Source organism: Oncorhynchus masou, chromosome 6, assembly GCF_036934945.1.
Source record: "Oncorhynchus masou masou isolate Uvic2021 chromosome 6, UVic_Omas_1.1, whole genome shotgun sequence".
NCBI classification, from domain to species: Eukaryota; Metazoa; Chordata; class Actinopteri; order Salmoniformes; family Salmonidae; genus Oncorhynchus; species Oncorhynchus masou.
In genome coordinates this window covers 24,019,379-24,040,760 of record NC_088217.1, presented here as the reverse complement: position 1 = coordinate 24,040,760, position 21,382 = coordinate 24,019,379, and the positions used below count along the sequence as shown (strand labels likewise).

The window sequence follows — 21,382 nt, the reverse complement described above, 5'->3', positions numbered from 1 at the left end:
GGGGACTTGTCAGGATATTCTGGGGACTTGTCAGGATATTCTGGGGACTTGTCAGGACATTCTGGGGACTTGTCAGGATATTCTGGGGACTTGTCAGGATATTCTGGGGACTTGTCACGATATTCTGGGGACTTGTCACAATATTCTGGGGACTTGTCAGGACATTCTGGGGACTTGTCAGGATATTCTGGGGACTTGTCAGGATATTCTGGGGACTTGTCAGGATATTCTGGGGACTTGTCAGGATATTCTGGGGACTTGTCAGGACATTCTGGGCCTGATAATGTAGGAAAACATGTACACACACACTATCATCTCGGCTTGGGCGGTATACCGCATATACCGTAAATCGGGATATTTGGAAAAAGCCACGGGATGGTTTTTCATTAGTCAATTAAGTTTTTTCAATTTAACTGTCACATTATTCGGAAGATTACAGTTGTCCCCAGTCACATGGGGATTGTTGACAAACATACAAGGAAGGACAAGAGACCTGAGCCTTGTGAGTCACTCATGGTTTTGCAGTGCCAGGTGACCTAATTACAGTATGGAATTAACAACTAAATGTTTGTCAGCTAGATATCTTATAACTGTTAAGTTAACTATCTAAAATGTGCTAAATGCTCTGCAATTTTGCATTTGGCTTGTTAATTTAGTAGCTAGTTAGCTATCTAGCTGTGGTTAGCTTCTTCCAAAATCAAGCATTCACTTGCTAACAGCAGAGATCACCCCTCCTGGATCAAGATCCTTGCTGGCTAATATTTGTGTTGTGTGTGCATCAAACTGTGAGTAGCATTGTTGAGTTACTTGTATAGTTTAGGACAGAAACTGTACAAAATGTTCGCAATGCGCTCGTTACCTTTTAGTTAGTTTTCTCTATGGGATTTGCCATGTTCTTGTTAGCATTGCTAACCTTCGGATTATAGCGTATCAGTGGGGTTAGAAAACAGCGCTCCCTGTGTTCCGTGCCGGTATTACCGAATATCCCGGTATGGCACAAGGTTGATATGAAGGTATGACAATTTGGAGACTGCTCAAGTTTACTATTATCCCTCTGTTTCTATACACCATCCTACTCCTCCCTTCCTCATCCTACCCTTCCACTGCTCCCTCCTCCTTCTCTTCCTATGTGTATCAAAAATTAACTGCCTATGTGGTGGATGATTAAACAGGTGTAGCCAATTACTGCTACAGTATGTGAATTATAGGGGCTGTGAACACACACAAACAGACTGGCTGCGGGCAGCTACAGGCTTTTAAATTCCCTCTGACACCAGGTTGACTATCACACTAAATACTGGAGATGACTGCATATTTACTGCACGTGACCTCTCCTAACATTACCTACACACCACACCACACAGTCTCCCAGCTGCTTTATTTTTTACATGTTTTAAAACTTTGTTTATTGGATTTTCAACACCAGCATTTACAAAATAATTGCACTTGTAAGTTATTTGGTAGTAATATAAAACAACACATCAAAGACAACAATACAGCAAAACAAAGAGTGAGACAGAAATATAATATATATATATATTTTAAACAAAGACAAAAAATATATATTTTGACACAGTTGCTACAGGTCAACTATCACAGATAATTCAGTCCTCCAGTCCTGAATACAGTCCTTAATACAGTCCTCCAGTCCTTAACACAGTCCTCCAGTCCTTAACACAGTCCTCCAGTCCTTAATATAGTCCTCCAGTCCTTAACACAGTCCTCCAGTCCCTAATACAGTCCTCCAGTCCTTAACACAGTCCTCCAGTCCTTAATACAGTCCTCCAGTCCTTAACACAGTCCTCCAGTCCTTAACACAGTCCTCCAGTCCTTAACACAGTCCTCCAGTCCTTAATACAGTCCTCCAGTCCTTAATACAGTCATCCAGTCCTTAATACAGTCATCCAGTCCTTAACACAGTCCTCCAGTCCTCAACACAGTCCTCCATCCTCAACACAGTCCCCCAGTCCTTAACATAGTCCCCCAGTCCTTAACATAGTCCCCCAGTCCTTAACACAGTCCTCCAGTCCTTAACACAGTCCTCCAGTCCTTAACAAAGTCTTCCAGTCCTTTATACAGTCCTCCAGTCCTTAATACAGTCCTCCAGTCCTTAACACAGTCCTCCAGTGTTTAACACAGTCCTCCAGTCATGAATACAGTCCTCCAGTCCTTAACACATCAACACAGAGAAAATCAGTCCTCCAGTCCTTAATACAGTCCTCCAGTCCTTAATACAGTCCTCCAGTCCTTAATACAGTCATCCAGTCTTTAACACAGTCCTCCAGTCCTTAATACAGTCATGCAGTCCTCAACACAGTCCTCCAGTCCTGAATACAGTCCTCCAGTCCTTAACACATCAACACAGAGAAAATCAGTACTCCAGTCCTTAATACAGTCCTCCAGTCCTTAATACAGTCCTCTAGTCCTTAACACAGTCCTCCAGTCCTTAATACAGTCCTCCAGTCCTTAACATAGTCATCCAGTCCTTAACACAGTCCTCCAGTCCTTAATACAGTCCTCCAGTCCTTAATAGAGTCCTCCAGTCCTTAATAGAGTCCTCCAGTCCTTAATACAGTCATCCAGTCCTTAACACAGTCCTCCAGTCCTTAATACAGTCCTCCAGTCCTTAACATAATCATCCAGTCCTTAACACAGTCCTCCAGTCCTTAACACAGTCCTCCAGTCCTTAACACAGTCCTCCAGTCCTTAACACAGTCCTCCAGTCCTTAACACAGTCCTCCAGTCCTTAATACAGTCCTCCAGTCCTTAACACAGTCCTCCAGTCCTTAACACAGTCATCCAGTCCTTAACACAGTCCTCCAGTCCTTAACACATCAACACATAGAAAATCAGTCCTCCAGTCCTTAACACAGTCCTCCAGTCCTTAACACAGTCCTCCAGTCCTTAACACAGTCCTCCAGTCCTTAACACAGTCCTCCAGTCCTTAATACAGTCCTCCAGTCCTTAACACAGTCCTCCAGTTCTTAATACAGTCATCCAGTCCTTAACACAGTCCTCCAGTCCTTAACACATCAACACATAGAAAATCAGTCCTCCAGTCCTTAATACAGTCCTACAGTCCTTGACATACCAGATGGCGTGTGTACACATACCAGGCGTCTTACATCACCGATATAGAAATATACATCACTCTGGAACTGCAGGGAAATCTAATCTTTTAACATAAGAAAAGAAGGGAGCCCACATTGCATAGAAGTTGTCTACAGACTCATTGAGTGTGTGCTTAATTTTTTCCACTTTATGCAATTCAAAACGGATTTAATCCAAAGAGCATGAGAATGGGTCACAGAGGATTTCCATGTAAGTAAAATTAATCGTCTCGCTAACAAAGTGATAAAGGCAATTACATCCTTATTCATTTTGGTCAGTTGTATTGTGGGTAAGGAAACCCCAAATAATGCAATGAAAGGGTCTGGCTCGATCTGTGTGCTGCTTAATTCTGAGAGTGTGTTAAAGATGTCTTTCCAGAAACCAACAAGAGATGGGCAACACCAAAACATGTGCACATGATTATCTGGAGACTGGTTACATCGTACACAATTAGGGTTCACATCCTTGTACATTTTGGACAACTTGCTTTGGTCCAGTGGGCCTTATGAATGAGTTTGCAATGAATGAGACCGTGCCGAGCGCAAATAGAAGAGGTATGTACCCTTTTGAGTGGCCCTTCCCAGAGTTCATCAGATATTTCCTCACCCCGTTCCTCCTCCCATGAGGATTTAATATTGTTTAATGAGGTGGTTTGTAGTGAGCAAATTTGGACATAGATTATTGACAAGGTGCCTTTCAGAGTAAGAAGTGGGATAAGAAATGTGTCAAACTGTGTTTCACCAGGAAGGGTGGGGAATCGGAGATCTATGTTGTGGATGTACCTCTGGATTTGTAAGAACATAAAGAAATTATGTCTGGGAGATCAAATTTAGCTGATAATTGTTCAAACTTACTAAATGTATTGTTAATATAGCTCTCTGAATCTTTTAACACCGAGACTAGACCATGTTGAGAAAGCACCATCATGGGGAGAAAGCACAATCATGGGGAGAAAGCACCATCATGGGGAGAAAGCACCATCATGGGGAGAAAGCACCGTCATGGGGAGAAAGCACCGTCATGGGGAGAAAGCACCATCATGGGGAGAAAGCACCATAAGCACCGTCATGGGGAGAAAGCACCGTCATGGGGAGAAAGCACCATAAGCACCGTCATGGGGAGAAAGCACCATAAGCACCATCATGGGGAGAAAGCACCATAAGCACCGTCATGGGGAGAAAGCACCATAAGCACCATCATGGGGAGAAAGCACCACCATGGGGAGAAAGCACCATCATGGGGAGAAAGCACCACCATGGGGAGAAAGCACCACCATGGGGAGAAAGCACCATGGGGAGAAAGCACCATCATGGGGAGGAAGCACCACCATGGGGAGAAAGCACCATCATGGGGAGAAAGCACCATCATGGGGAGAAAGCACCATCATGGGGAGAAAGCACCACCATGGGGAGAAAGCACCACCATGGGGAGAAAGCACCACCATGGGGAGAAAGCACCATCATGGGGAGAAAGCACCACCATGGGGAGAAAGCACCATCATGGGGAGAAAGCACCATCATGGGGAGAAAGCACCATCATGGGGAGAAAGCACCGCCATGGGGAGAAAGCACCATCATGGGGAGAAAGCACCGTCATGGGGAAAGCACCGTCATGGGGAGAAAGCACCGTCATGGGGAGAAAGCACCGTCATGGGGAGAAAGCACCACCATGGGGAGAAAGCACCATCATGAGGAGAAAGCACCACCATGGGGAGAAAGCACCATCATGGGGAGAAAGCACCATCATGGGGAGAAAGCACCATAAGCACCATCATGGGGAGAAAGCACCGTCATGGGGAGAAAGCACCGTCATGGGGAGAAAGCACCGTCATGGGGAGAAAGCACCATCATGGGGAGAAAGCACCATCATGGGGAGAAAGCACCACCATGGGGAGAAAGCACCATCATGGGGAGAAAGCACCGTCATGGGGAGAAAGCACCATCATGGGGAGAAAGCACCATCATGGGGAGAAAGCACCATCATGGGGAGAAAGCACCACCATGGGGAGAAAGCACCATCATGGGGAGAAAGCACCACCATGGGGAGAAAGCACCACCATGGGGAGAAAGCACCATCATGGGGAGAAAGCAACACCATGGGGAGAAAGCACCATCATGGGGAGAAAGCACCACCATGGGGAGAAAGCACCACCATGGGGAGAAAGATGAGTGAGGCTACCGGAGCCAAAGTAGAGGTTGTCTGAGACCCAAAGTGGCGCCTAAATTGATTCCAGATCTGTTGTTTTGACACATGTGTTTGGTGAAGGAGGAGTAAGGGCCTGTAATGGAGGAGCGAGGGAAGACAATGATGCCGGTATAGATGAGGCGGCCTCCATCTCTAGACAGATTGGGAGTGGGAATATCTCTCTGCTCTGCAACAAGTACTGAATGATCCTAAGGTTAGCGGCCCAATAATAGAATCTGAAGTCTGGTAGTGCTAGACCGCCATCTGGTCTAAGCCTCTGCAAAAGCTCTTTTCGTATCATAAGGGGCTTTTTGTCCTATATAAAGTTAGAATTAGGCTGTTGATCTTTTTGAAAAACTTATTGGGAAGAAAAATCGGAAGGTACTGATACAGATATAAGAATTTAGGAAGAGTATTCATTTTAATAGAATTAATTATTGCGAAGGAGAGGTGTAGCAAAGACCAGCGTTCAAAGTCGTCCTTAGTACAGGTTAAAAGAGGAGCAAAGTTGGCCTGAAAAGTGTTTTCAAATCTGATTGTGACATGCACCCCGAGATAAGTACAACTTCTCAGCTGCTTTATAAATATACTACTACTGTAGAAAGAGTAATAAATAGCACATCAAGTGCTTGGCTTTTAATAATCCTTTCTCAGTAAGACATGGTCTTATGATCTTATTTGGATTATTCTTAGTATGTGCAACACTTGGTTATATACACAGATATTCACATATCTCCTTGAGTGTACAATTGCATGTTTGAAGAGCTCCGGATGAGATATGTCCACAAACCTGCAGCAGAGGACAAATCCTTTGTTCTGTATTGGATCACTGGATGCAGAGTATTGACTGTGTACTGCAATGTTTTATGGCGTTCATATATGGTCTCTTATGAATACGTAATTCATTTTTCCATCCGTCCAAATAAGAAATTGATTCTAGCCAGTCTTTAATGGTTAGTCATTACAGCACTCTGCAGGACATCAGTCAAAGAGATCGATGGCAGAACATTTGCCCCATTGAAATGTTACACACTCCTGGAGCCAGTCGAGCAGAACAGAGGCACGTTTATGTCCTTTGCTTCAGGGACACACACATGTACCCCCTCCAACCAACACACAACACACACGCAAAACAGTCACATGCACACGCACACACACTGCTTCTGCCTTACTGAAGCCTATCCCTCTCTCTCTCTTCTTCTGTCTAGCTGGAGGCATTCTACTCCATCTTCACCACGGAGCAGCAGGACCATGTGAAGTCAGTAGAGTACCTGAGAAACAACTACAGACCCCTTCAGGACCTGGACAACAGGGAGGTGTCGAAGTCCGCTGTTGAAGACGCCTGGCAGAGGGACCTGACCGACAGCCTGGGACGAGGTACAGATGTCATCACAGACGCATCCAGAGGTACCACACTATACACTCTCTTACAGTCAGTCAGTCAGTCAGTCAGTCACCAGACACATCCAGAGGTACCACACTATACACTCTCTTACATTCAGTCAGTCAGTCAGTCACCAGACACATCCAGAGGTACCACACTATACACTCTCTTACATTCAGTCAGTCAGTCAGTCAGTCACCAGACACATCCAGAGGTACCACACTATACACTCTCTTACATTCAGTCAGTTAGTCTGTCAGTCAGTCAGTCACCAGACACATCCAGAGGTACCACACTATACACTCTCTTACATTCAGTCAGTCAGTCTGTCAGTCAGTCAGTCACCAGACACATCCAGAGGTACCACACTATACACTCTCTTACATTCAGTCAGTCACCAGACACATCCAGAGGTACCACACTATACACTCTCTTACATTCAGTCAGTCAGTCAGTCAGACACATCCAGAGGTACCACACTATACACTCTCTTACATTCAGTCAGTCAGTCAGTCAGTCAGTCAGTCAGTCACCAGACACATCCAGAGGTACCACACTATACACTCTCTTACATTCAGTCAGTCAGTCAGTCAGTCAGTCACCAGACACATCCAGAGGTACCACACTATACACTCTCTTACATTCAGTCAGTCAGTCAGTCAGTCAGACACATCCAGAGGTACCACACTATACACTCTCTTACATTCAGTCAGTCAGTCTGTCAGTCAGTCAGTCAGTCACCAGACACATCCAGAGGTACCACACTATACACTCTCTTACATTCAGTCAGTCAGTCAGTCAGTCACCAGACACATCCAGAGGTACCACACTATACACTCTCTTACATTCAGTCAGTCAGTCAGTCAGTCACCAGACACATCCAGAGGTACCACACTATACACTCTCTTACATTCAGTCAGTTAGTCAGTCAGTCAGACACATCCAGAGGTACCACACTATACACTCTCTTACATTCAGTCAGTCAGTCAGTCAGTCAGTCAGTCACCAGACACATCCAGAGGTACCACACTATACACTCTCTTACATTCAGTCAGTCAGTCAGTCACCAGACACATCCAGAGGTACCACACTATACACTCTCTTACATTCAGTCAGTCAGTCTGTCAGTCAGTCAGTCAGTCACCAGACACATCCAGAGGTACCACACTATACACTCTCTTACATTCAGTCAGTCAGTCACCAGACACATCCAGAGGTACCACACTATACACTCTCTTACATTCAGTCAGTCAGTCAGTCAGTCAGTCAGTCACCAGACACATCCAGAGGTACCACACTATACACTCTCTTACATTCAGTCAGTCAGTCAGTCAGTCACCAGACACATCCAGAGGTACCACACTATACACTCTCTTACATTCAGTCAGTCAGTCAGTCAGTCAGTCAGACACATCCAGAGGTACCACACTATACACTCTCTTACATTCAGTCAGTCAGTCACTCAGTCAGACACATCCAGAGGTACCACACTATACACTCTCTTACATTCAGTCAGTCAGTCAGTCAGTCAGTCAGTCAGTCAGTCAGTCAGTCAGTCAGTCACCAGACACATCCAGAGGTACCACACTATACACTCTCTTACATTCAGTCAGTCAGTCTGTCAGTCAGTCAGTCAGTCACCAGACACATCCAGAGGTACCACACTATACACTCTCTTACATTCAGTCAGTCAGTCAGTCAGTCAGTCACCAGACACATCCAGAGGTACCACACTATACACTCTCTTACATTCAGTCAGTCAGTCAGTCAGTCAGTCACCAGACACATCCAGAGGTACCACACTATACACTCTCTTACATTCAGTCAGTCAGTCAGTCAGTCAGTCAGTCAGTCACCAGACACATCCAGAGGTACCACACTATACACTCTCTTACATTCAGTCAGTCAGTCAGTCAGTCACCAGACACATCCAGAGGTACCACACTATACACTCTCTTACATTCAGTCAGTCAGTCAGTCAGTCAGTCACCAGACACATCCAGAGGTACCACACTATACACTCTCTTACATTCAGTCAGTCAGTCAGTCAGTCAGTCACCAGACACATCCAGAGGTACCACACTATACACTCTCTTACATTCAGTCAGTCAGTCAGTCAGTCAGACACATCCAGAGGTACCACACTATACACTCTCTTACATTCAGTCAGTCAGTCAGTCAGTCAGTCACCAGACACATCCAGAGGTACCACACTATACACTCTCTTACATTGAGTCAGTCAGTCAGTCAGTCACCAGACACATCCAGAGGTACCACACTATACACTCTCTTACATTCAGTCAGTCAGTCTGTCAGTCAGTCAGTCAGTCACCAGACACATCCAGAGGTACCACACTATACACTCTCTTACATTCAGTCAGTCAGTCAGTCAGTCACCAGACACATCCAGAGGTACCACACTATACACTCTCTTACATTCAGTCAGTCAGTCAGTCAGTCAGTCAGTCACCAGACACATCCAGAGGTACCACACTATACACTCTCTTACATTCAGTCAGTCAGTCAGTCACCAGACACATCCAGAGGTACCACACTATACACTCTCTTACATTCAGTCAGTCAGTCTGTCAGTCAGTCAGTCAGTCACCAGACACATCCAGAGGTACCACACTATACACTCTCTTACATTCAGTCAGTCAGTCAGTCAGTCACCAGACACATCCAGAGGTACCACACTATACACTCTCTTACATTCAGTCAGTCAGTCAGTCAGTCAGTCACCAGACACATCCAGAGGTACCACACTATACACTCTCTTACATTCAGTCAGTCAGTCAGTCAGTCAGTCAGTCACCAGACACATCCAGAGGTACCACACTATACACTCTCTTACATTCAGTCAGTCAGTCAGTCAGTCAGACACATCCAGAGGTACCACACTATACACTCTCTTACATTCAGTCAGTCAGTCAGTCAGTCAGACACATCCAGAGGTACCACACTATACACTCTCTTACATTCAGTCAGTCAGTCAGTCAGTCAGTCACCAGACACATCCAGAGGTACCACACTATACACTCTCTTACATTCAGTCAGTCAGTCAGTCAGTCAGTCAGTCAGTCAGTCAGTCACCAGACACATCCAGAGGTACCACACTATGCACTCTCTTACATTCAGTCAGTCAGTCAGTCAGTCAGTCACCAGACACATCCAGAGGTACCACACTATACACTCTCTTACATTCAGTCAGTCAGTCAGTCAGTCAGTCACCAGACACATCCAGAGGTACCACACTATACACTCTCTTACATTCAGTCAGTCAGTCACTAGACACATCCAGAGGTACCACACTATACACTCTCTTACATTCAGTCAGTCAGTCACTAGACACATCCAGAGGTACCACACTATACACTCTCTTACATTCAGTCAGTCAGTCACTAGACACATCCAGAGGTACCAATATAGCTGATGTGATCAGACCTTACACTACTTCTCACCATGCCACTTGGTCTTTCACTTAATGCCTGTCGTTTGTCTATACCAGTGTTTCACAAACTCAGTCCGAGGCAACCCAAGGGATGCACGTTTTGGTTTTTGCCCTAACACTACACAGCTGATTCAAATGATTGAAGCTTGATGATTAGTTTGATTATTTGCTTCAATATTCACTCATACGTTTATTCAGTCAATCAGTTTTTCAGTTGTGTATTGCCTTTCTTTGTCTTTGTATGAAATATTTTTCATTGCTTTATTTTGCATTACAAACATTGTTAGTTGAGGCTCTGTAAAACCGGTCGAGTTCATCCAGAAAGAACCCTGCCTCTTTAAACGTCAGCTCTCTTTGTTATGAGTATAGCTGGCAGAGAGAATTGAATGGGAGTGATTGTGATGAAGTGGGAGCTGGCGCTGTAACGGGTTACAGGACTGAGTAATCATCATCATTAATATGCACACAAAAAATTGTCATACAAATTAAGTTGTGAAATTGCTCTGTCTCTCTCTCATCTTTGGGGCGGCAGGGTAGCCTAGTGGTTAGAGTGTTGGACTAGTAACCGGAAGGTTGCAAGTTCAAACCCCCGAGCTGACAAGGTACAAATCTGTAATTCTACCCCTTAACAGGCAGTTAACCCACTATTCCTAGGCCGCCATTGAAAATAATAATTTCTTCTTAACTGACTTGCCTAGTTAAATAAAGGTTAAAATAAATAAACCTCATTTTCTCTCTCCCTTTCTCTCAGACGTATCCTCTCTGATCCCTGGGTCTACAGATATATACATTTGAACACCTTAGTCAAATACATTTAAACTCAGTTTTTCACAATTCCTGACATTTAATCCTAGTAAAATTCCCTGTCTTAGGTCAGCTAGGATCACCAGTTTATTTGAAGAATGTGTAATGTCAGAATAATAGTAGAGAGAATGAGTTATTTCAGCCTTTATTTATGTCATCACATTCCCAGTGGATCAGAAGTTTAAATACACTCAATTAGAATTTGGTAGCATTGCCTTTAAATTGTTTAACTTGGGTCAAACGTTTTGGGTAGCCTTCCACAAGCTTCCAACAATAAGTTGGGTGAATTTTTGTCCATTCCTCCTGACAGAGCTGGTGTAACTGAGTCAGGTTTGTAGACACTTTTCCATTCTGTCCACAAATGTTCTATATGATTGAGGTTAGGGCTTTGTGATGACCACTAAAATACCTTGACTTTGTTGTCCTTAAGCTATTTTGCCACAACTTTGGACGTATGCTTGGGGTCATTGCCCATTTGGAAGACCCATTTGTGACCAAGCTTTAACTTCCTGACTGATGTCTTGAGATATATATCCACATAATTTTCCTTTCCTCATGATGTGATCTATTTTGTGAAGTGCACCAGACCCTCCTCAGCAAAGCACCCCCACAACATGATGCTGCCAACCCCGTGCTTCACAGTTGGGATGGTGTTCTTCAGCTTGCAAGTCCCCCCTTTTTCCTCCAAACATAATGATGGTCAAAATGGCCAAACAGTTCTATTTTTGTTTCTTCAGACCAGAGGACATTTCTACAAAAAGTACGATCTTTGTCCCCATGTGCAGTTGCAAACCGTAGTCTGGCTTTTTTTATGACGGTTTTGGAGTAGTGGCTTCTAACTTGCTGAGCGGCCTTTCAGGTTATGCTGATATAGGACTTGTTTTACTGTGGATATAGATACTTTTGTACACGTTTCCTCCAGCATCTTCACAAGGTCCTTTGCTGTTGTTCTGGGATTGATTTGCACTTTTCGCACCAAAGTATGTTCATCTCTAGGAGACAGAACGCGTCTCCTTCCTGAGTGGTTTGATGGCTGCATCGTCCCATGGTGTTTATACTTGCGTACTATTGTTTGTACAGATGAACGTGGTATCTTCAGCCACTTGGAAATTGCTCCCAATGATGAACCAGATTTATGGAGGTCTACAGGTCTTGGCTGATTTCTTTTGACTTTCCCATGATGTCAAGCAAAGAGGCACTGAGTTTGAAGGTAGGCCTTGAAATACATCCACAGGTACACCTCTGGATCTGTGTAATCTGAGGGATATATGTGTCTCTAATATGGTCATACATTGGACAGGAGGTTAGGAAGTACAGCTCAGTTTCCACCTCCATTTTGTGGGCAGTGTGCACATAGCCTATCTTCTCTTGAGAGCCATGTCTGCCTACGGCGGCCTTTCTCAATGGCAAGGCTATGCTCACTGAGTCTGTACATAGTCAAAGCGTTGCTTAAGTTTGGGTCAGTCACACTGGTCAGGTATTCTGCCACTGTGTACTCTCTGTTTAGGGCCAAATAGCATTCTGGTTTGCTCTGTTTTTTTGTGAATTCATTCCAATGTGTCAAGTAATTATCTTTTTGTTTTCTCATGATTTGATTGGGTCTAATTGTGCTGCTGTCCTGGGGCTCTGTGGGAATCGCTTCCTTTTAGGTGGTTGTAGAATTTAATGGCTCTTTTCTGGATTTTGATAATTAGTGGGTATCGGCCTAATTCTGCTCTGCATGCATTATTTGGTGTTCTACATTGTACACTGAGGATATTTTTGTAGAATTCTGCATGTAGAGTCTCAAATTGGTGTTTTCCCATTTTGTGAAGTCTTGGTTGGTGAGCGGACCCCAGACCTCACAACTATAAAGGGCAATGGGCTCTATGACTGATTCAAGTATTTTTAGCCAGATCCTAATTGGTATGTTGAATTTTATGTTCCTTTTGATGGCATAGAATGCCCTTCTTGCCTTGTCTCTCTGATCGTTCACTGCTTTGTGGAAGTTACCTGTGGCGCTGATGTTTAGGCTGAGGTTTGTATAGTGTTTGTGTGCTCGAGGGCAACGGTGTCGAGATGGAATTTGTATTTGTGGTCTTGGGAACTGGACTTTTATTGGAACACCATTATTTTGGTCTTACTGAGATTTACTGTCAGGTCCCAGGTCTGGCAGAATCTGTGCAGAATATCTAGGTGCTGCTGTAGGCCCTCCTTGGTTGGTGACAGAAGCACCAGATCATCAGCAAACAGTAGACATTTGACTTTAGATTCTAGTAGGGTGAGGCCGGGTGCTGCAGACCTTTCTAGTGCCCTTGCCAATTCTTTGATATATATGTTGAAGAGGGTGGGGCTTAAGCTGCATCTCTGTCTCACCCCACGACCCTCTCTCCTCTTCTCTCTGCTCTCCTCTGCTCTCTTCTCTCCTCTGCTCTCCTCCTCTCCTCTCTCCTCCTCTGCTCTCCTCTGCTCTCCTCACTTCTCTCTTTACTCCTCTCTGCTCTCCTTGCTCCGCTCTGCTCTCTTCTCTGCTCTCCTCCTCTCTGCTCTCCTCTCTCATATCCTCTCTCCTTTCCTCTCTGCTCTCCTTCTCTGCTCTCCTTCTCCGCTCTCCTCTCCTCACTACTCTCTGCTCTCCTCTCCTCTTTTCTCCTCTCGTCTCTGCTCTCCTCCTCTGTTCTATTCTCTCCTTCTCTGCTCTCCTCTCCTCTTTACTCCTCTCTGCTCTCCCCACTTCTCTCTTTATTCCTCTCTGCTCTCCTCTCTGCTCTCCTCACTTCTCTCTTTACTCCTCTCTGCTCTCCTCACTTCTCTCTTTACTCCTCTCTGCACTCCTCTCTGTTCTCCTCACTTCTCTCTTTATTCTCTCTCTGCTCTCCTCTCTGCTCTCCTCACTTCTCTCTTTACTCCTCTCTGCTCTCCTCACTCCTCTCTGCTCTCCTCTCTGCTCTCCTTGCTCCTCTCTGCTCTCTTCTCTGCTCTCCTCCTCTGCTCTCCTCCAACCTAACCCTCTCCTCACGTCCCACCTCCATTTCATGTATACATAATTCACACTACTTTCACATAATTTTTTCAGTGGAATAATGGAGCAATCTAAGACAGAAAACGTAGAGCTTCCTGCCTTGACACTGGTTGTAGACAGCCTCTGAATCCGTTGTCTAGTAACTCAACATTCCATGCGCAGGCTGGCAGGCAGGCAGGCAGGCAGGCAGGCAGGCAGACAGACAGACAGACAGAGACACATGGATGTCTTTCCGGTGACCATACTGTGGCCTACAGCACCATCTTGAGGTTAAGTATAGTACTGCAACCATACAGTGTGTAAGTGAGTGAGTCATCCTATTCTCTAGTACCACAGATGAGACGACTGACTCACTTAAATATAGAACCACAGAAGATGACTAAAGAAGTTGTCAACAACACTACACATGTCTGACTCCTGTTTCAGATTCATCACCCACATTCACTCCTCCAGTCTACAGACCCTGGTCTCTATCCCTCCACCCCTCCAATCGTTCGTCCCACCTTCCTCCATCCCTCTAGCTCTCCACCATTCCATCCCTACTTCCTTCATCTCTATATCCCTCTATCTTTCTACTCCTTCATCCCTCCATTCCTACTTCCTCCTTCCTCCATCCCTCTATCTCCATCTCTCCAGTCCTCCATTGCTCCATCCAGTACCCTAGAGACTGGTTGGTTGGACTATACCAGAGCCCTGTGTGTTGAGGCTCAAGGCTCCTGTCTTTATGAGCTTATGTGTTCTTTCAGTCTGGTTAAAGCTGCTCCTCTGGAAACCAGCGGCTGGATGAGTCAGCAGTCAGACAGTAATAAAATATGTAGTTTCTCCTCAGGCTGCCTGCCTGCGACCCACGCATGTAGCACACACACACACACACACACACACACACACACACACACACACACACACCTTGCCATTATCAGATCAGCCTGAGTGCTGAAGAGATGTAAACACAAGCAGCAGTCCGCCGAGTGAATCCTTTTATTTTTTACCTGTTTCTGTCTCCATCACCACTTCATTCATCAGAAAAACAAGTCCTCAAGGCTTTCTCTCTCTCCTATCTTCTTCCACCCTGGGTGGGTTTTATTGTCAAATAAATCATGTGTTTATCGTTTCTCTCAATCCATCCGTCTCCTCTTTCCTCTTCCCTCTCCATTCTGATTTTCCTTCTACAACCCCTCCCCCCACACCTGTCTCCCTGCTCCCCCTCACCAGTCTGCAGCAGTGCCCCAGTCAACATGAAGATCCAGCCACTGAACGGCACTGCCCTGTTGGTGAGCTGGCAGCGCCCGCTAGTGGTCTACCACCCGCCTATCACCAGCTTCATGGTCTCCTACAGCTGGATGAAGAGTGACGTGGCCTACGAGAAGACTGGGGACCAGAACATGGTAAGACACAGAACGCTGTGCAGACTGTCAGTCCGTCTCAGTTGCCTGGCTGGAAATGGACACTCCAGGTCTGTCACAAATCAAATCCCATTTTATCGGTCACAAGCTTTGTAAACATCAGGTGTAGACTAACAGTGGAATCTTCCTAAAGGGCCCTTCCATAACAATGCAGAGAGAAAACATAATAACACAAGGAATAAATACACAACAGTAACGAAAACTTGGCTATACAGTATATACGGGATACCACAACTGAGTCAATGTGCAGGGGTACGAGGTCATTGGGGTAGATATGTACATATTGGTAAGGATAAAGTTAGTGCAAAAAGGGTTAGTGTAGATAGTCCTGGGAAGATATTTGGTTAACTATTTACCTAACAATTCAGCAGTCTTATGGCTCGGGGGTAGAAGCTGTTCAGGGTCCTGTTGGTTCCAGACTTGTGCATCGGTACCGCTTGCCGTGCGGTAGAGAGAACAGTCCATGACACACACACTGCACCGAGACTCCCACTGTGATGTGTCCGATGGGCTCAGCTCCCTCCAGTCTAATGTGTCAGTGAGAGATACACACCACGTCTGGCTCGTACCGTCACTGTACCGTGGGATCTCAGTGAGGTTCTCTTTTTAAACACATCATGGCAGTCTTCTCATTCAGCCAGGGGTTGTTGTTGATAAATCAAATCACATTTTATTTGTCACATACACATGGTTAGCAGATGTTAATGCGAGTGTAGCAAAATGCTTGTGCTTCTAGTTCCGACAATGCAGTAATAACCAACAAGTAATCTAACTAACAATTCCTAAACTACTGTCTTATACACAGTGTAAGGGGATAAAGAATATGTACATAAGGATATATGAATGAGTGATGGTACAGAGCAGCATAGGCAAGATACAGTAGATGGTATCGAGTACAGTATATACATATGAGATGAGTATGTAAACAAAGTGGCATAGTTAAAGTGGCTAGTGATACATGTATTACATAAGGATGCAGTCGATGATATATTTACATCATTTCCCATCAATTCCCATTATTAAAGTGGCTGGAGTTGAGTCAGTGTCATATCTGGATGATAGCGGGGTGAACAGGCAGTGGCTCGGGTGGTTGATGTCCTTGATGATCTTTATGGCCTTCCTGTAACATCGGGTGGTGTAGGTGTCCTGGAGGGCAGGTAGTTTGCCCCCTGTGATGCGTTGTGCAGACCTCACTACCCTCTGGAGAGCCTTACGGTTGAGGGCGGAGCAGTTGCCGTAAAGGCGGTGATACAGCCGCCAGGATGCTCTTGATTGTGCATCTGTAGTGCTTTTGGTGACAAGCCGGAATTTCTTATGATGCTGCGCCTTCTTCACGTGCTGTCGTATGCATATGAGATGAATAATGTAGGGTAAGTAACATTATATAAGGTAGCATTGTTTAAAGTGGCTAGTGATATATTTACATCATTTCCCATCAATTCCCATTATTAAAGTGGCTGGAGTTGAGTCAGTGTCAGTGTGTTGACAGCAGCCACTCAACTGAAAGCAGTGGTTCGCGCTTTCAGTTTCACGCGAATGCTGCCATCAATCCAAGGTTTCTGGTTAGGGAATGTTTTAATCGTTGCTATGGGAACGACATCTTCAACGCACGTTCTAATGAACTCGCACACCGAATCAGCGTATTCGTCAATGTTGTTATTTGGCAATACGAAACATGTCCCAGTCCACGTGATGGAAGCAGTCTTGGAGTGTGGAATCAGCTTGGTCGGACCAGCGTTGGACAGACCTCAGCGTGGGAGCTTCTTTTTTAGCTTTTGTCTGTAGGCAGGTATCAGCAAAATGGAGTCGTGGTCAGCTTTTCCGAAAGGGGCGGGGCAGGGCCTTATATGCGTCGCGGAAGTTAGAGTAACAGTGATCCAAGGTTTTTCCGCCCCTGGTTGCGCAATCGATATGCTGATAAAATTTATTGAGTCTTGTTTTCAGATTAGCCTTGTTAAAATCCCCAACAACAATGAATGCAGCCTCCGGATAAATGGTTTCCAGTTTGCAAAGAGTTAAATAAAGTTCGTTCAGAGCCATCGATGTGTCTGCTTGGGGGGATATATACGGCTGTGATTATAATCGAAGAGAATTCTCTTGGTAGATAATGCGGTCTACATTTGATTGTGAGGAATTCTAAATCAGGTGAACAGAAGGATTTGAGTTCCTGTATGTTTCTTTCATCGCACCATGCCTCGTTAGCCATAAGGCATACACCCCCACCCCTCTTCTTACCGGAAAGGTGTTTGTTTCTGTCGGCGCGATGCGTGGAGAAACCCGTTGGCTGCACCGCTTTGGATAGTGTCTCTCCAGTGAGCCATGTTTCCGTGAAGCACAGATATAGTTCACGCCTTCACGTTAGTTTAAAACTTGGATGTGTTGACTATTTAGATTTGCCAAATGGAGCCTATCTTGTCTCATCCTCTAAATATACTTTATATACAAATGTATGTGGACACCCAATAGACAAACAATCTCCATAGACAAACATTGGCAGTATAATGGCATTACTGAAGAGCTCAGTGACTTTCAACATGGTACCGTCGTAGGATGCCACCTTTCTAAACAAGTCAGTTCGTCAAATTTCTGCCCTGCCAGAGATGCCCTGGTCAACTATAAGTGCTGTTATTGTGAAGTGGAAACATCTTGGAGCAACAACGGCTTAGCCCCGAAGTGGTAGGCCACACAAGCTCCACAGAACGGAACCGGCAACTGCTGAAGCGCGTAGTGCGTAAAAATTGGCTGTGCTCGGTTGCAACACTCACTTCCGAGTTACAAACTGCCTCTGGAAGCAACGGCAGCACAAGAACTGTTCGTCAGGAGCTTCATTAAATGGGTTTCCATGGCCAAGCAGCTACACACAAGCCTAAGATCACCATGCGCAATGCCAAGCGTTGGATGGAATGGTGTAAAGCTCGCTGCCATTGGACTATGGATCAGTGGAGACGGGTTCTCTGGAGTGATGATTCACGCTTCACCATCTGGCAGTCCGACAGACAAATCTGGGTTTGGCGGATACCAGGAGATTGCTAACTGCCCCAATGCAGAGTGCCAACTGTAAAGTTTGGTGGTGGAGGATTAATGGTCTGATGCTGTTTTTTATGCTTCGGGGCTATGACCCTTAGTTCCAGTGAAAGGAAATCTTAACGCTACAGCATACAATGACATTCTGGACAATTCTGTGCTTCCATGTTTGTGGCCATTTCTTGTTTCAGCACGACAAATCAAAGTTTATTTGTCATGTGCGCCGAATTCAACAGTGAAATGCTTACTTACAGGCTCTAACCAACAGTGCAAAAAAGGTATTATGTGAACAATAGGTAAGTAAATACATAAAACATCAGTGGAAAATAGACAGTGAAAAATAACAGTAGCGAGGCTATAACAGTTTCCCTGAATTGTTGTCAATGCTATGGTGCACAAAGTGAGGTCCATATAGAAACCATATGGTTTCTCAAGATAGGTGTGGAAGAACTTGACGGGCCTGCACAAAGCCCTGACCTCAGCCCCATCGAACACCTTTGAGATGAAGTGGAACGCCAACTGCGAGCCAGGCTTAATCACCCAATAAGACCTAATCGGTGCCCGACCTCACTAATGCTGTTGTGGCTGAATGGAAGTCCCCGCACCAATGCCGCAGCAATGTACCAACATCTAGTGGAAAGCCTTCCAAGAAGAGCAAAATAAATATTTCTCTCTACTATTATTCTGTCATTCCACATTCTTAAAGTAAAATGGAGATCCTAACTGAGCTAAGACAAGGAATTCTTAACAGGGTGAAATGTCAGGAATTGTGAAAAACTGAGTTTAAATGTATTTGGCTAAGGTGTATGTAAACTTCCGACTTCAACTGTATATATGAGGCCATACAGAGGAGGATTTGGCTGTGAACAATCATTTTAAAGGAATAAACATAGACTGCAGGAAAATACTGTCTCAGGAGAGATGATGCAGAGACGTCCATCTCTCTTTGCCTACAATCAATCCCGCTCTCTCTCTTTTCATTTGCCATATCACCACACTCCTTCATTCTTCCCTCACGTCAGCCCCCTTTCCCCATTCTCTGCCCACTTCATTTCCATTTTTATTTTCAATCTCCGTCCTTATCTGGGTTATATCAGGGAACTGCAGGCTTCCTGCAATCATAGTTGAATCAATTGAAACCACTCAAGCCCTTAGTTTCACATCCCCTCCTCTCATCTCCCCTTCGGCCAATGCAATAACCCTCCATTCTGGAGACCATCTCTGACAGAATTAACTTTAACCAGAGTGGCCCCTGATGATGCCAGACAGTGCAGTGATGGACCGGTAAGGACACAGAACGGGTAGGTGAGGACACAGGGAGGAGTAAAGGGTAGGTGAGGATAAAGGGAGGAGTAAAGGGTAGGTGAGGACACAGGGAGGAGTAAAGGGTAGGTGAGGACACAGGGAGGAGTAAAGGGTAGGTGAGGATACAGGGAGGAGTAAAGGGTAGGTGAGGATAAAGGGAGGAGTAAAGGGTAGGTGAGGACACAGGGAGGAGTAAAGGGTATGTGAGGACACAGGGAGGAGTAAAGGGTAGGTGAGGACACAGGGAGGAGTAAAGGGTAGGTGAGGATACAGGGAGGAGTAAAGGGTAGGTGAGGATACAGGGAGGGTAAGGGTAGGTGAGGATACAGGGAGGAGTAAAGGGTAGGTGAGGATACAGGGAGGAGTAAAGGGTAGGTGAGGACACAGGGAGGAGTAAAGGGTAGGTGAGGATACAGGGAGGAGTAAAGGGTAGGTGAGGATACAGGGAGGAGTAAAGGGTATGTGAGGACACAGGGAGGAGTAAAGGGTAGGTGAGGACACAGGGAGGAGTAAAGGGTAGGTGAGGATACAGGGAGGGGTAAAGGGTAGGTGAGGATACAGGGAGGAGTAAAGGGTAGGTGAGGACACAGGGAGGAGTAAAGGGTAGGTGAGGATAAAGGGAGGAGTAATGGGTAGGTGAGGACACAGGGAGGAGTAAAGGGTATGTGAGGACACAGGGAGGAGTAAAGGGTAGGTGAGGACACAGGGAGGAGTAAAGGGTAGGTGAGGACACAGGGGAGTAAAGGGTAGGTGAGGATACAGGGAGGAGTAAAGGGTAGGTGAGGATACAGGGATGAGTAAAGGGTAGGTGAGGACACAGGGAGGAGTAAAGGGTAGGTGAGGATACAGGGGGAGTAAAGGGTAGGTGAGGATACAGGGATGAGTAAAGGGTAGGTGAGGATAAAGGGGGAGTAAAGGGTAGGTGAGGATACAGGGAGGAGTAAAGGGTAGGTGAGGATACAGGGAGGAGTAAAGGGTAGGTGAGGACACAGGGAGGAGTAAAGGGTAGGTGAGGACACAGGGGGAGTAAAGGGTAGGTGAGGACACAGGGAGGAGTAAAGGGTAGGTGAGGATACAGGGAGGAGTAAAGGGTAGGTGAGGATACAGGGAGGAGTAAAGGGTAGGTGAGGATACAGGGAGGAGTAAAGGGTAGGTGAGGACACAGGGAGGAGTAAACAGGTGAGGACACAGGGAGGAGTAAAGGGTAGGTGAGGACACAGGGAGGGGTAAAGGGTAGGTGAGGACACAGGGAGGAGTAAAGGGTAGGGGAGGATACAGGGAGGAGTAAAGGGTAGGTGAGGATACAGGGAGGAGTAAAGGGTAGGTGAGGACAGGGAGGAGTAAAGGGTAGGTGAGGATACAGGGAGGAGTAAAGGGTAGGTGAGGATACAGGGAGGAGTAAAGGGTAGGTGAGGACACAGGGAGGAGTAAAGGGTAGGTGAGGATACAGGGGGAGTAAAGGGTAGGTGAGGATACAGGGAGGAGTAAAGGGTAGGTGAGGATACAGGGAGGAGTAAAGGGTAGGTGAGGATACAGGGAGGAGTAAAGGGTAGGTGAGGATACAGGGAGGATTAAAGGGTAGGTGAGGACACAGGGAGGAGTAAAGGGTAGGTGAGGATACAGGGAGGAGTAAAGGGTAGGTGAGGACACAGGGAGGAGTAAAGGGTAGGTGAGGATACAGGGAGGAGTAAAGGGTAGGTGAGGATACAGGGAGG

General features: G+C 45.7%; 1 protein-coding gene across 1 annotated transcript in view; it reads left to right on the top strand.

The window, feature by feature from the left end:
• The window catches only part of LOC135541706 (receptor-type tyrosine-protein phosphatase gamma-like), a 257,842-nt gene that overhangs the window by 196,482 nt on the left and 39,978 nt on the right, over positions 1-21,382 (top strand). The window contains exons 8-9 of the mRNA XM_064968018.1: positions 6,504-6,702; positions 15,148-15,320. Coding sequence (XP_064824090.1) covers positions 6,504-6,702; positions 15,148-15,320 — 372 coding nt within the window. The remainder of the gene's footprint in view (positions 1-6,503; positions 6,703-15,147; positions 15,321-21,382) is intronic.